The sequence below is a fragment of the Drosophila ficusphila genome, unplaced genomic scaffold (assembly GCF_018152265.1).
Source record: "Drosophila ficusphila isolate 14025-0441.05 unplaced genomic scaffold, ASM1815226v1 contig_286, whole genome shotgun sequence".
In the NCBI taxonomy this organism is placed as follows: Eukaryota; Metazoa; Arthropoda; class Insecta; order Diptera; family Drosophilidae; genus Drosophila; species Drosophila ficusphila.
Window position 1 is genome coordinate 9,938,141 of NW_025064189.1, and position 15,860 is coordinate 9,954,000.

General features: G+C 44.5%; 2 protein-coding genes across 2 annotated transcripts; both read right to left on the bottom strand.

Moving 5' to 3' along the window:
- Positions 1-432: 432 nt before the first annotated feature.
- Positions 433-1,409, bottom strand: LOC108099021 (actin-binding Rho-activating protein). The gene is made up of 2 exons (XM_017202257.2): positions 1,298-1,409; positions 433-1,239 (listed from the first exon to the last, which is right to left on the bottom strand). The coding sequence occupies exons 1-2, from the start codon at positions 1,310-1,312 to the stop codon at positions 712-714; spliced, it is 543 nt and encodes a 180-aa protein (XP_017057746.1). The 5' UTR covers positions 1,313-1,409; the 3' UTR covers positions 433-711.
- An 11,497-nt stretch (positions 1,410-12,906) lies between these two features.
- Positions 12,907-15,538, bottom strand: LOC108099204 (carnitine O-palmitoyltransferase 2, mitochondrial). The gene is made up of 3 exons (XM_017202579.1): positions 14,370-15,538; positions 13,513-14,307; positions 12,907-13,396 (listed from the first exon to the last, which is right to left on the bottom strand). The coding sequence occupies exons 1-3, from the start codon at positions 15,431-15,433 to the stop codon at positions 13,252-13,254; spliced, it is 2,004 nt and encodes a 667-aa protein (XP_017058068.1). The 5' UTR covers positions 15,434-15,538; the 3' UTR covers positions 12,907-13,251.
- Between the last annotated feature and the right edge of the window lie 322 nt (positions 15,539-15,860).

A 15,860-nucleotide genomic window follows, 5' to 3' on the forward strand; every position in this document is an offset into this window, starting at 1 on the left:
GTGGGCGGGGATATCATGTCAGTCGCAAATTAGACAAATTCAGGCGATGGAAGCAGGCAAATACCATCAAGAGGCTTTAAGAACAACCAAAAATTTAAAACTTTGACAGCCTGTACAACAAGAACTTCAATGTTTAGAACGATTTTAAGTAGGAAGTAATATGATTCCTTTTGGGGAAACTTTGAAGGGCAATTATCAGTTTCAAACTAAAGAAGACTGATGAAAAACGAATTTAAAAAAATCCTATACCAAACTGAAGTAGATTTATAAAAAAAGAATGGAGCTTTCTGCACACTGTAGCCTAGCAAGTACACCGCTGGGAATCCAAATGACTTACGGGTTTCCCATCCCCCCAAATAACTCGACATAATTTGTCAGGTAAGCGAGTTCGGAGCTTTGAAGTCGACGAACTGGCGAATGAATTCAACTAAGTCGGCTGTAATTTGTTTACTTCCTGGAGGTGATACAATCGCAGCGGTGTTGTGGGATCGAAAAGCCCCCGCCAGGTGTTCGCGAGCAGGCCCACCTGTCGTATACGTGACGGGATTGGTGGTTTACGGCTTGGTGGCTCGCTGTCGGGCAAAAGCCTTTGGTCAGGCTGCCAGACTTTAATTGAATTAGCTGCGAACCGGCTGAGGTGCACACGTGCCGCCTTTGACACGGGTCAGGAATCGGGTGACAAGTTTTATCGCCGCCCTTAAATTGAAAACATTAGTTGGACCCGCGCAGGACTGCCGACTCCTCGGGCTTTTCGGTGAAAATGCAGCGTAGATCCGCGACCTTGGCCAGGATTTCGGCCTTTAGCTCCTCGAAAGGGCGCACCAGGCGCACGGGAACGGTGTCGTCTCGTCCTTGGAAAAGCGTTTCCCCGCTGAAGTCCACGAAGCCGTGCTTGCGGGCTCCCAACAAGGTGGCCAGCAGCTTGTCGGATATGTCGTTGTACAGTTCGAAAAGGGGTCCAAAAGTCAGTGCTTTCAGACCGTTTTCGGGATCGTCTTGGCCGGAACTCTGAATCATTTCGCAGAGCTCCAGGATCTCCTCCAGAGCGCGGACGCTGGCCTGCAAGGACCTCTGCTCGGAGAGACTTCCCGCCGGAGCCCTGCCGTACTCCTCCTGCGGAAAGCTCCTCTTGGGCATCTCGCTCACGTTGTAGTGCGCGAAGGGGTTGATCATCATCCAGTTCTGGTGCTGCTCCGCCTGCTGGTTGAAGAGCGTGATGCGCGAGGACACCGACGAGTCCTGCGGGGTTCAAATCGGGTTCACGGGCATCCACGGAGGTATTTGGATGACCACTCACCTGGTTGGCAGCCATTTCAATGTTTTGCCAGAATTTTGATTGGTTGTATGCCGAAAGTTATAGTCACATTCAGAGCGACGACAGAGCCTGCTTTTTGGCCAGCCTAAGCTGAAACTGCTTAGCCAACTAGGTTTTACCTTAAATCTGTGAAAAACCCATTCTGGGTCTTAGAATAAAAAATAATGGGGAGTCAGGATTTTAAGTAGCAGGCCAACATAATGCATTAGTAGGTGGCTGTATAGCATCGTTTTTATTTGAGTTTTGTGTCGACATAAGTTCCCCAGTTATATGAATTATGCCTCTAATTAAGGTTCAGTTCAAAGTGCTCTGTTAAGTGGAAGGGCCATTTGCGTATTGCATGTAATCAGGAGACCCCGCGCTGATTGTCGGTGCCACATGCAAACACACGCATCTCATTAGGGAGCGGCTCAATGCCAAGCCGCGTCAAAGGTTCAAAAGGCACGAGTTTGCCCAGGGATAATCAATCAAAGTGTCGCTTAAAATACCTTCTCCCTCGGCATTCATCCTGCCAGTGGTTTTTAGTGCGGCTTAAAGCCGTGGCAGCCATGTGGCAAATGCGGCGGAAACAGCTCGCAAACTAGCTCCATAAATTTAAGCCTCGAATGGCGCGCAAGTCGCCGGAAGTATTTGGAGCTCAGTGCAGCCGGAAATACAAAACAAATTTCGCAGAGACAGAAAGACCGAGTAAAAAGGCGCAAAAAGGAGGGAGAGAGGGCCAGTGGATAAGTTAATGAAACAAAACGAGGAATTGAAAGCCAGAAGATAATGAAAGTCAGTTGGGATAGGACTAGTCGAGTCTTTAATATGCTTTAGATTTCTTAATACATTAAATTTAAGATTGATACTAAATTCAAACAAATAATTCAGTACTTAAGCTTTAGAAATGTTTTGTAGTTACACGTTGAAGTTACCTTTTCTTAAATCAAAGAAAAAGTCCTAAAGACAACACAGCATTAAGAGATACAGCTTAACATTTCCATTAGTTAAAGCCAGCAAGATTGTGGCCCCGAGTCAAACCAATAAAATCTTTAATATCCCGGCCCTCGGGAGACTCAAATTAAATGCTGTCACACAATCTGGCAATCCAATTATTTTCTTTCCGAGGGCATGAACCAATAGTTCGACTGAATGAGCATTAAGTTAAATCACGCTTAAAGCAACGACTTTCCTCGAAGGGTATCAAAACTGTGTTCCGGCGGTTTTTCTGTTTCAGCTTCCTCTTCTCGGAGGAAGTGGAGTGGATCGGGGGCCACGAAACAAAACAGACAAATGGCAAAATGGCGCCACTTCCATATCCGCTGAGCAATAAACATTAATGCGCAATTAATGCTGGTGTCAGACGCTGACTTCGGTTAGTGGTGTTGGTTGGGTGTTGCCCCAACTTCCCACCACTCCCCCCTTGAATTTCTCTCTAATTTGCCTCCTGTTGTCTGTTGTTGATTTCCTCCACTTGCTGTGATTAACGTTTGGCGCCTCGTCTTAGCCTTTAGTTATTTATGGCACGGCATGACAAATGAAATCAAGTGGGCCCAGGCAAACTTAATGCAAAGCAGCTTACTTTGCCAGTCCAGAAAGGCGAGTTCTTTGAAGTCAGTGCCCCCTCACTGTGTTTGCTCACCGCCCCACCTTCGAAGTGATGGAGTGTCCTGGCGATTGTTTGAAGAGCAGCTTACAACCTTAAAGAGTGCGAATTGATCAATATGTTCGAGGGGCGACAGCTTGTCATTGGTGATGGCAGTCTTTACTTCCTTTGGGATATACATTTATTAACGAAACTTGTATTCTCTTGTGCACTTTAAGTACCTTGATTTTAACATAATTTGGACGATTTTATTTTTGCACACAATTTGCCTTGCAAAAGTGAATCCTTTCCCATCTCTAGCTGCCACAAAGCCCCGCCAGCTGTCAAAGTGCCCAGCCAGCCGAGATTTCCGCCAGTTGCCCATATGTTTCCCCTTCCCAAGACCGCTGTCAGGCTGCATTTTCGTCCAAAGGAAGTGTCAGTGGCAGTCCTCACTGGCAACCACACCCCTCTCGAGGGCCACTCAAGATCCGACCACGTCTGCATATGGCCCCTAGGAATTTATGGCTTGTTTGTATTGGCCTCCAGAAAATCCCCGACGCATTATTCAATTTGGCGCTGGCTGTAATGTAAAACAATTTTCCGCAAGTGCACCAAAAAGGGAAAGGAATAAGGAATGAAGGAAAACTGTCTCGCCTCAGTGAGTTTTATGTGTGGCACGTTTGGCAATAAATTCTCGGTGCTGAGTATTGGATTTACAAATTGCTGCTTAATCCGCTGTTTTCATTGTGCGGGAGACAAATTTATATGGTCTGCGGTTAACACCTGTTTTTCGGGTATTCATCGAAAAAAACACTAACTTCTTTAATGTCCTCTGATCGTTGCTTAGCTTTTTCTTTGGGTACCCTTTCTGGAACCCATTTCATGGCTCTCCTAAAAAAGGAGGAGCGGTTTGGCTTTGCCCTCAAAATTTGTGTCATTTATAACTTTGTCCAAAACGACAAAGCGATTTATTTTGTGATTTCCTTCGTCTGGTTCTAGTCAAAGTTTGATAAATGGACGCATTCCGCTCCAGATTTTCCTTTTGCATACGAAAACCCGAATGGGGCATTTGGCAGTTGCATTTTTTCAGCTTCATTTGGCAGATGCCGGGGTCTGGCTGATGGTCCTTTTGGCCTAGTCGGGCTGCCATAATCAGGGCGTTTAATATCGCCAATGTGCACTGAACGGGCGGCGAAAATCAAATCAACGCCTGGCTGGACGACATGATGACCTTGGAAAAAAACAAAAAACCCCAAACAAAATAAACCAAACTTCGATCATAAAAAATTAGTCAAGTCAACATGAAGCGTGGAAAAGGGGAAAGCGTTGCCACAATGTTTTTATGCCCTTTTGTTGTGATAGCTTTTCCTTTTTCCAAAAAAAAGTCGAAATCCGAAAAATATGCAACAGCCGGTACCTTAAATGTGTGTCTACAGGCGCTACACTCAGAGAATCAGCAACAAATATAAATCTGACTTTATAGAATAATCAACCGCAAGTCAACTGACTTTGCAAATAATTTTTTGCTTGTCCAAAAAGTAGTCTTAAATCCCTAGACCTTTAAGAAGTTTTAAAAGGAAAGTGAAAGTGAATATTGATAATTTTTTTTTCGCTGCACGTTTTTGGAAGCATGAAAAATTGCTAGCCTGTCCCATTGATTTGATTGACACTTTTATTGACACAGTGTTGCCCTTGTTGTTGGCAGGGTTTTATGACCTGCCAATGAACGCGAAATCCTTTAAGCCAATCGACGCGTCCAATGAGCTTGTATATGGGTAGTTTGCAGCTGTTGTAACACTTTAACTGTAAGCCCTTCCAGAAATTTGTATATGCGTTTTCAGATTTTTATGGGCCATCAATATTTGATTTGTTAATGCTTTAGATTCATTTCAATTAGGGAAACCCCATAAAAACTTGTACAAAAATATTATTGCCGAGCGAATTCGACTTCTGTCGAGTGGAAAATATGTGATATTCAGTTACTAGCTTTAAGAAGCGTTTCAAAAAGTAATCAATTAAATTTGTTTAAGAAAAACTACTTGGATTAAAAGGGTACTGAAAGTATGAAAAACTAAATTGCTTACAGCTAGTAAACGTTTACGTCGAGGCTTATTAAAATACGCAGCTTATTACGAGCCAGCACTAATATCCCGACCAGCAGCAAGTAAACGTCGGGCTTGCCATGAATTTTCATGGTCGCAACTTGGTTTTTTTATGCGTGCCACCGGAACAATGGCCACCCAAGGCCAGAGAAAGTGGCCGTAAAATATGACATTTGCTAGCCTTTGTTTGCACTGGGCCAATGGATCCTCGTGGCAATCGGCTGGCAATTAATCAGGCTTCATTTGCACTTAATCGCGGCCATGATTTGCACGCAACTGTGGCCGAGTCATGTGGCTATTAGATTCCATTATTCGGACCCCGCTTATTCAATTTAATTTTCATTAGCCCAGTGCCATGCGGTCATCGACGAGCGCCACATTATTTTTGGCCCTCGGTCGGAAAGACCAGAAGGAATGAAAACTCATTTTAATATGCGTAGCCCGGCAACGACCGTTTTTCTTTTGCCGTTTTGAAAGCCCCTTCTCTCGCGGACTTAATTACATATTAAAATTCCAACTGCGCCGCCACTCAATAGTAAAAAAATGGCAGCAAGCCATTACAGCTGGGAAATAATATGGATATTTTGGGTCTCAACTTGCAGCCGTAGTTATGAGATACAATAAACAACATGACGTCAAAACAAACTGAAATGGAGAGTCCCTTTGAGCAGAACGATTTAATACTCTTGGAAAAGTTTCGTTTAAATTAAAGTAGTTGTTAATTTACATTTACGTAAATATTGACTTTCTTTAGAAACGAAAAATTTCATTTCAGTTTCAATTTTGTAAATAATACCCCACATTTAGACTAAGATGAGAGTTACCCCTAGAAAGTGAAACAAAATATGCTCAAGGTCATGTCTACTGTAACTCTTAAGTGGCTATCAGCGGATTTCTTCAAAATCATAAACAAAAGCATATTTTATTGTTGTGTAACTGAGCCACAAATGAATTTTAAGCAGCACTGTAGCATTCTGAAAAAGTATGACATAATATTTTTGGGGGAAATAAACTTGGAACAGTTTTATGTGCAACTCAAGTTTTCAGAACATATACACTAATATGACAATACGGATTATATGGTTTCTATAAAGAGTTATAAAATCTAGCCAAGACAAACAAATGGTTAACATTTTTCTTCGTTCTCATCAAAGTCTTTTTACTACTAGCAATTTGGAACAGTTTTAATTAAAACTAACAAGTTTTTTCATTATTCTTTTAAAAACAAACAGCAACTAGGCAGATGAATTATCAGCAGTCTCTTGACTTTCAAGGCGAACGGTCGTGTTTTTTTTTGTGCGCTCCGAATTTGTAGTTTTTTTTGCTGAAGCCACCGGTGGTTTTAAATCAATTCGTTAAAATTTCGGCTTTTAATCTAATAAACTTTAAAACTCCGAGTGAATCTGTTTTAGATTGTGATTTATTTCGGTAAGTAATTTTAATTTTTCTTGTGTTTTTTGTTTTTATGATCCGTGTCTTACATTCCACATTATCCGCAGTGCTGTTTTTGTTGTTGCTTATTAGTGCAAGCTAACTGTGCTGTGCTCTCCCGCTCTCGTGCTCTCACACACAAAACCGCTCTTGCGGTACTTTTAATGGTAAGTGGTAATGAGTTAATAAAATATACGTCGTTCAACAATATTATTATGATTGTGTAAAGAAAACCGCAAGCTAATATTGCTGATTTTTATTAACTAGTTATGGATACTTTCAATCATTGGATTCATGGGAATGAATGATGCTGAGTTTATGTTGACGCATTTATAAATTAGGGTTTCGTGAAATAAATATTTGGCTTATAGTGCAATAAGCAAAATAGAAGGCAAACAAGATAATTTTATTTAATGAAGTTGGCTTAAATGAAAAAGTACCCTGTCTGCCATAAAACATTAAACGATTAACATTAACTGCCCCATTTGATTAGCGACTTTATGCAATTGCTTAATTTGATATGCTTTCCTGGACTACAAATTCGCAGTCAGACGAATTCAGAATTAGCTGGTATTACACAGCCATTGGGGATACCTCATCGCATCTGCATAAATTTCCGCTGGCTTTGAAAATTGCTGCCCGCTTTTATGTGGCGCACTGCAATTTTCCTTCAATTTTCCTCAGCTTAATTTACGCGCTGTGGCTGGCTTCCCTATTGATTTATTTAGGCGTAGGCCATTCACGCCCTCTCATAACTGCGTATGTATGTGCGGCTCTGTGTGCTCGGGTCGTTCATTCATTGTTGGCTCACGCATTTCCCTGCTTTCGCGTTTTATGGCCCTCCGCTTGGCTTTTCCGCCCCACTTTTCCAGCTCCTCCGCTCCGTTCCGCTTTTCCGCCGCTCCTGCACCCCTTCCCCCGCAGCATTGATTCATGTTAAATTTATGCAAATTGCCTAGTATTTCGGCTGCCAGGATAAGGCTCTTCCACACCAGTTCGCTGCTAAAAATAGTCTACACAAAAGAAAAAATTAGCAAAATATAACAATGTCAGAGAGATACGCCTGCTGAATTTAGCGAGCTTAATAAATATCAGTCAATACAGACTGCTTCAGCATAAACAATTATTAAAGCGCTATTGCCAAATGTTTTTTTCAGCAAGACACTTGGTATACTATAAGGTATCAGAACTTTTTGGATGGTGGAAAAATATACATTGGACTGGATGTTTATTTTCGCAGTGTAAAAGTTCAAGCCAGAGACCTTAATTAGCTTTCCTCAAAATTTAATTTTTCCGTTCCCGAAAACGGGTTAGTCTTCGCCTTCAAATTAAAAGGTTAATTGCTTGCAACATTTAGTTGCAGCTGGCCTTGCTTTTGAGAGCGGCGAACGGGGCGTATACGTCATATCCACTTTGCACACATTTCTCGCCAGCGAGTCGGGACGACAACAATGGCAGAACTCTTGATTGGACGGCGGGGGTGTGCTGCTGATGGCTTACAGGAATAACCGCTTTGCTGTTTTATGGCGAAAACATGCTAGTCGCTTGCTTCTTGGCCAGCGAACCAGTCGATGACGTGTCCGAAAGGAGGGTCCTTCGGTCCGAAGGTCAATATACTCGTATTTGCGCCACTAGTGTGTGGAAAGTGTGGAAAGTGCGACTGCGGTGCGAAAGCGTTTGCGGATTTCGGTCGCCGCGGTTGTAAAATCAATTCCCCGCGGCACCTCGCTCTCGTTTTGCCTGTCAGCTGCATTTCCATCCCATTGAGCGATGGCTAAATCGCGATTCCGCAGCATTGACAAGGCCACAGCCACTGAAATTCCAGATCTCTGGTTGCGCAGCCAAAGGCAAAGCGAAATGTAATTACTACAACGAAATACGAGTCACTTGACCCAGATTGCCACGCCTGGCACCTTCGGGAAAATGTGGCTTCCGCACGTTCAGTTGGATCCCAGGGTGAAAGGCTGTCTCCTCACAAAGGATTCGACCGAGTAATGAAATCCCGGCCAGACGCAACGCAACTGCCTCATAAAGGGCAGGAGCAGAATTATTGCATGGCTTGCAATATTCTGGGCCGAGGTCAATGTGTTTTTTGTTTATTAGCCGGCCCACAACCTCCGCCCTCTCCTCTTCGCCAGCCGTAAAGATGGCAAGTCAACGAGAACGTGAACGTTTCACAGATACACGGTGCAAAAATAGTGATTTAAAATTATTAATTTTTCCAATTCACAAAGGATTCAGTCCAAGAAATGCGAAATAAAAGCTGTGAGGTAGGGAAGACCGCATAGGAGACTCGTTCTGAGGATGGTATAGTACAGTGTAGTTTAATATTTCCGTATTTTCTAGTCACTTTTTATTCTCGGTTTAGGTGGGACATGTCATACATGCGAATAGTCGGGCTGCAAATGGGAAGTTACGCACTTTAGGGGCTCTGAGGGTGGGCTGTCGCTCCGGGCCACCATAACTTCTGCTCCAAGCCAGGAAAACTCCCATTTGGCTGTCTCTGGTTCTTGGGCTCAGACATTCCCATTGTCCATAAATCAAATGTTGCTTTGAAGTTGCTGCTTGTTCGCTGCGGCTCCAGCCAAATGAAACTATATATAGCCAGAGTGGAGATACAGAAGGGAAGGAGATAAGTCTGTAGTTGGTAAAGTGCTGAAACAAATGTTTAGTAGTAACGAAGTTAATAATTACGCCTTAATAATGATCAGACAATGGAGGAAAGGTGATTCAGAGTAATTTATCCACTAAGTTATTGTTTGCTATTGCAAAAAGTTTTGAAATTCTGCAATAAAATTGATGTTTTTCATAATCCCCGCAAATGCTGTCGTTACAGGGTGTAGGCAGTGAGAAGAGATTTTTTTCATGAAAACAAATGGCAACTAAAATTTCATGAATACTCTATGAGCCAGGCCCTTCCGGCTGGAGTTTTGAGCCCTGAGCACTCTCGCCCCGTGAATTGCGAAACTTTTTGGCGCCAATCCGCGACTGTCTCGAAGCAGGCGGGAGTATTCAAAACTTTTTCGCGTTCTGTGGTAAATTGCATTTCCGAATGGCTGCTCGGATCGGTCGTGTAGGAGGATGTGCCAAGACAAACACAGAACTGTGAGGCATACGAGGCAGTAAATTGAATTAACTCGTGTTCAAGGGGGGCGAATGTCCTTCCGCTTCCCTGGCTTCCTCGAATGGGATTCGAGATCCCCTGAGTGATGAGGCACGGTGATAATAAAAAAGTGGCTCTGAGCAGAGGAAATGTGGAAATGTAAACAAGTATGCCACATGTGTGACGAGGCACAATTGACTCGACTTGACTCGAGTTGCACAACAATGGCCGGCTTTGTGGCTCAAGTTAATTGACTTGGCCCTTTGGCTGCTCGTGGCTGCATGGGGTTAATCGTCCAGGATGTGGCATATATATGCTCCAGTTGCCAGGGAGATAGGGCACGAGTCTAAAGACCATTGTGTGACTGACATCTTAATTAAAATGACTCGTACGCGCCGTTGCCCGGAACACTAAACCTAAACATTTTTCCTGCAACATTTTAGCGCGCACACAACAAGTGTCTTGGCCACATGACGATGCGCTCTTTGTTTATACTCAAATGTTGCCAATGACTCTGACTACCTCAAGATACATTCAAGGTGGATTATGGATCTTGTTTTCGGGTGTTACTGATTAGTAAGATTTTTCAATGAATGGCAAAGCAATGAATCACTATGAAACTGCATTGGTATATACATACGTCTTTTATTTATTTACTCAACAGTTTTGTTTATCCAATTTCCTAGATTTTGTTTTATATTCTGTTTACCTTTTTATTTAAAGACCGTATTTTCTGCATTGTTTCTGTACTTTGCTCTCACCTAATTTAAGCAAAAAAAATGTGTTTCCAATTTTCTTTAATCTTGGTAATTTATCTCATTTTAAGCTCTTGTTCCTCTGGAAATAACCAAATATAAATTCTTTCCTTTAAATTGTTCTGCATTTAAAATAATGTTTATAAACAAATGTTTTTGTTTCCCGACTACCCCAACGTGCGAATTTGTTTTTCCTTCTCTCTGAAAAACTGGCTGCCATCCAATAGAGGTACTGTGAATCAATACAGAAAAAACAAACTCAAATAGTTTTTACCTCATTTTGGCACATTTCTTTTTCTTGTTTCCCCTGAATTGTTTTCCCGTAATTTTGTTTCGCTAATTTTGTTTTGGCTTTCGTTTCCGCTGCTGGCTCATTGACTATTTGTTAATGTTATAAATAATTGCCAGCAATTAGAAATGATTATTCCGCTTTGCTTTCGGCATTAAAAGGACTTGCTCATTGTTTGTGCTCATGTCTCACCAAATGTCCTGCGGCAGTATCAATTAACTTAAATGCTAAATACAGGCACGAGCTGCGTTAAATTGAGTTTCAAGTACTTTTTATGCCACCTGTGCAGACATTTTCCATGAATTGCACATAAATTTGATGTTAATTACACAAGGACGAACGTCAAGGGCCGTTGAGAAAAGCACGTGGCTGGGCTTAAGCCGTCCTTTCGGTAGCTGACACTTTGACATTCTAGAGGTTTAAAGGCGATGACCTGATATTGAAAAGTAGAGAACCCATTTTTAATTATTTAAAAGCCGGTTTTAATTTGCCAGAGGTAAAACCAGTCTAGGTTGGTTTTAAATAAGTGATAGCTGCCTGCGTTTGCCTATAATGAAGTTAATGCCACTTAACTTTACGTACACGGAGCATAGGTACTCAGTCAACTAATTATTAGTAATGAAATAATAGGAAAATATATCAGTACAAGGACCTCTGGTAATTCATAACAAATTAAAGCACGTATTCCCGGAAAGGCGGCATTCCTTAACCACATGCGAATTTTCCTTTTTGTCGCCGGCAAAGGGGAATTGTAATTTCCCGACACGTTGCCACATGTTCTGGCCATTAATTCGGCCAGTTCGCATCATAATTGGTCGGCACCTTGTCCTGTCCGAAACCGATTTCCATATTAATTGCTCATTAGCCCGAGGTGCGGAAGTGCGGCTTGCCTTTGGCCCCAGTGCATTAACATGCGGCAATCGGTTGACCAAGATTACGCATACGCACTGTAGCCGATGGGGCGAGTTTCCAGGGAGTTGCTAACGGCTTTGCGGTCCTGCGGTTGTTGTGGTCGAACAAATATTATTGCTGCCGCAAATTGAAGCTGCCTGCCAGTGTCGGAAGACAAGCGCCAAAGTCCAGGGGTGAAAATTCGGCCATAAATCAGTTTGTGGGCTGCCCGGAAAAGTTTGGCAGCAGATGCCCGGACCTAATGATGCGTTCTCCGCGTGAAAGAGCATAAATTAAGTATTAATATTCAATTAGAAGAACGGCTATTGATTTTCCTCAAAGGCTTCTGTGTGCTTAGCGCCCGTTAACGGAATTTTGATTAAAAAGTAAAAAGTCGAAGCTCATCTGCAGGCGATGCACGTTAGGACGTTTTATTACCGCCACATGTCGCATGTCCCCGGCACAATGGGCCACAGGATAATGTTCTAGAATACGTATAATGCCACAACTATGTAGCCAGCTGGACGGGCAGTGGAGTCTCATTTTTGAATAATTTAATGAGCTGCCTGGCGACGGCGGCGTATGCGCAATATTAAATCCTGGCGACCGCACATTTATCACGGCCCACATCCCCACATCCCCTCATACACACAGACTGCACATCCACATCCTTGCCGGCACGTCAGTTTAATATGTTTTTAATTGTCCGCCACTGGCTGGGAAAATCTACTTGGCTTTAATGACCTCTCCGCTGGAGAAATGTCTCCTTTTTAATTTTTAATGCCGCCCATTAAGCCGGAATCGTGTGTATATCGGGAAGACCTCCCCAGCAAGTTAATTAATTTTTACAGCGCCACGCCAGTTGGCAACAAAATTTGGCGATAAATCAACTGATAATGTCAGCACATTTAGCGGCATCCACATCCCAGCCCAAAGGGCACAATTGTGATAAAGCCCTAGCCATGTTTAGACCGAGTTCGCGATTGACGTGTGCGGGCGCAAATCAAAAGCCAACAACTTGACGCGGAGGATTGGTAGCAAACTTTTCTGGGTCAGTGTGCGGATAACCTTTAATCAGTCACCGCTTAAGGCGTGGGTTTTCCCCACCCACTTTGGGGTAAACAAGTTGGGAGAAGGTCGCTTATTTGCGTGGGCACACATCTTGTTAAAGTTAAGTGACAATGAAAGGTCAAAGTTTACATGTGTTGAAAGGGAACTCTCTTAATAGTTCGACTTGCCCGAACGGGTTGATGCAATTTCAGACTGCTTTCGTTAAATTTACTTGGGAAAACAAAATAACCCAGAGGTGCTTCCCCAAGAAAACATTTTTTTAGGCTCAAGAAAACTGAATTGTGATTTTACATTCATTCTTTAATGTGATGATTATTCTCCTGAAGGGTTAACAAAAAATCTTCAAACTAAACCCTTTGCCGAACAAATAGTACTTCAAAGGTTTTAGTTCTTGTTAAATCCACTTTTATTACACCAAGTCTCACCCATCTATGTTTTTAATAGTAAATTATTTCTCGTTTCAATTTCAATTGCAAAGCCCTACCATATGTTGGCCAATTTATTATCCCATCAGCCGCAAAAGCAATAAAAGCAGCCGGATAACAGCAGACGCAGATGCTTTAGACGGGGTAGAATGTTTTCAGTGTATAATCTATAAATTGTAGAGCTAGGAATAAGATATTGCAATTCAGACGCAAGGGATACAGTGTAAAAGCATCAAAATAAATCTCCTGGTTTCGTTAAAGCCATATTCATTGGGGCAGGGTCGGACTCCTTGGGTGCCCTCCTATTTCTTGCTACTGCCGCTCTGCTGAATGACAGCGCAAATTTTATCAAATGCAGATTCCAGACTGTCTATAAACATCTTTCCATCGGCCTGGTTTTTGTACGTGGTGACTATGGCGCCGGCGAAATCGTTCTGAATCGAATAGCTGGAAGAAAAATAGCTTATCAACTGTCAGCAATTGAACAATTTGTCAAAGAAATTTGGGGAACGGGCACTGCATGCGTAAACAGAAATCCCAATCCCAGCAGACAGTCGGCTTACCCGATTCCGAAGCCGTTCCTGACCACGGGACCGAAGGAACCCGCTAGCAGGGCATCCGACCCCAAGGTTGAGGTACTGATTATGTTGTTATTAATGCGCTTGTAGGCATCAGTCTCGTAGAGATCGGGAAGGGGTGCGCCCTCCTTTTGGGCCGTGTGTCGGAGGGCGAAGAGGTGCCGATCGAAGCCCTGTCCCATGGCCGCCTCCTTGGTGAGCTGGCCATGCACCTTGCTGCACTGGTCGATCATTGCCCGCAGCTCTCCGGCGCTGGGCTTGCTCTTCTCCGGCTGCAGGATAGCCTCGCAGAAGTCCTTCGTGGCGTTCGTGCACGGTCGCATCGTTTCCGTGCGTCCATGCCGGAAAGCGGAGGTGCTGCACGACTCGTAGCTGCCCACGTAGCCACTGTAGGCCTGGCGGTAGGCCAGCTGGAAGGAAAGCTGGATGATGGAGTCGGGGCTCAAGCCGAACTGCTTGCAGATCGGCTTGTTGATGTGCGGATACTTCAGCACATTCATGTCCAGACTGTCCACAATGCTGGCGTTTTTGTTGAAAGCCTCCGTAACTGCCGACTTGGTGGCATCGTCGATCTCAAAGTTGACGGGTCGCACGTTGCTCAAGTCTCCTTCGGCGGGTGTGTGAACCGTCTCCGTGGACACATACGGCTGATTCAGGGTGTCCTTGTAGAGCTCGTTAAAGTAGCGCAGGACCGCCACTCCATCGCCCCACGAGTGCTCGAAGTTTATGGCCGTGGTACCATCCGCGCTGATTAGCAGTGAAATGGATTTGTCAAACCAGCTGGGGGGTAAATAAAAGTTATCGTACGGAAAGAATATCTACAGTCAATAGAGGTTTCCCACCGATTTTGAGCCTTTCCCGCCAGCAGATGCTTCAGCAAAGGAGCCTGGCTCTCTTCGTTGAACACTCCATCCTCTTCGCCATCCAAACAAACGCAGAACAGGGCCGCGTCCACTTCGCTCTGCAGGAGATCCGCGTTCTTGGGGTTGCTGACAAACTGCTCCCTGCTCTTGGCCCATTCGTCGCGTTGTCCGGAGGTGAGAACGCCCAGGGGAACACTGGCTGCCTCGCGATCCGCACCCAACTTGAGCACAGCCCTGAGCCTGCCCAGAATCACACTTGGGCTCTCGATGTAGCCACTGGAGTCCAGGACGTTCACGGCGTACATGTGACCGCGTCGCATCACCAGGATGTGCTTGGAGTCGGGCGACTGCACGAGCTCGTCCTTGCCGATCCTGGGAATCCTGGAGGTGCCGAACAGCCGGCAATACTGGCTCATGTCCAGCGGGAATGCCTTGAAGGCGTACGAGGCGTAGGTGGCGAAGGCCTTTGGAGCCACCTTCATCCACCTGCGGTAGCTGGCGGTGTCGCTCTTCTTGGCGTTCATGTGGTAGACCTCCGGCTCGAGCAGATCCGCTTGCAAGGAGCGCCAGAAGCGGAGCGAGCTGATGATCATGTTGGTGGCCCTCACAACCTGGTCTTGGTACTCCGGTCGAGGGTCGCTCTTCATCACCAGCAGGGGATTGTAGTTGAGGGGCAGGGGCGCTCGATCGGCCAGGTACATGTCGAACCAGGGCTGAGATATGTAGCTAGTGTGCTTGTTCTCGGCGTCGTGGGCCTTCAGTTTCGCGTGCAGCTCCATGCCGACTCCCTGTCGGAATTCCTCCACCGTTTTCTGGGTATCTGCCTGCTCTGCCGGCGAGAGGAGCGGCTTGGTGGCCTCCAGGAACCGCCGACAACTGTTCTCCAGCAGCGGGATGGGCAGTCTCGGCAGGGAGCGCTGGAAATAGAGGGTCGGCAGCTTGGAGCACTGCAAATACTGGTAGTGCTGGCCATGAGTCGTCGTCGTCCGCGATGAGTTCGTCGAGATCCACGACAGATTGCGGTGCACCCGTGTCCGGAACATGGCTCTCCACTCGATGGCGTTGCGAGTTAGGTAAATATTGTCGTTCAAACTCGAGAGGCAGCGATTCAAAGTCCAAAAATGAAAGCGCAACAACAACGGAGGAATTCGCGAGCCACATCAGCTGTTTGCCGCCGTTGATCACAGCTGATCGCGGTTATCGATAAGTGCCGGTTGGTATTAAATCGGTAATTCATCAAATGGCGCCAAAGCAGTATATTTTTCAAATTTAAAGCTCTTTGATGTTAATATGGCGGTTTAAATTCGCAGTAATTTAATTTTGCAATATCGTGTCGAAAATTGAATTTCATGTTATCAAAAATTGATGGTAGTTAGGGCCACTCGACGTTAATGGGAATTTCAGTTTTCACTGCATTCAATGCTCCGCTTGGAGGTCAAACATTTCAGTTCCACATTACAAATTACACAT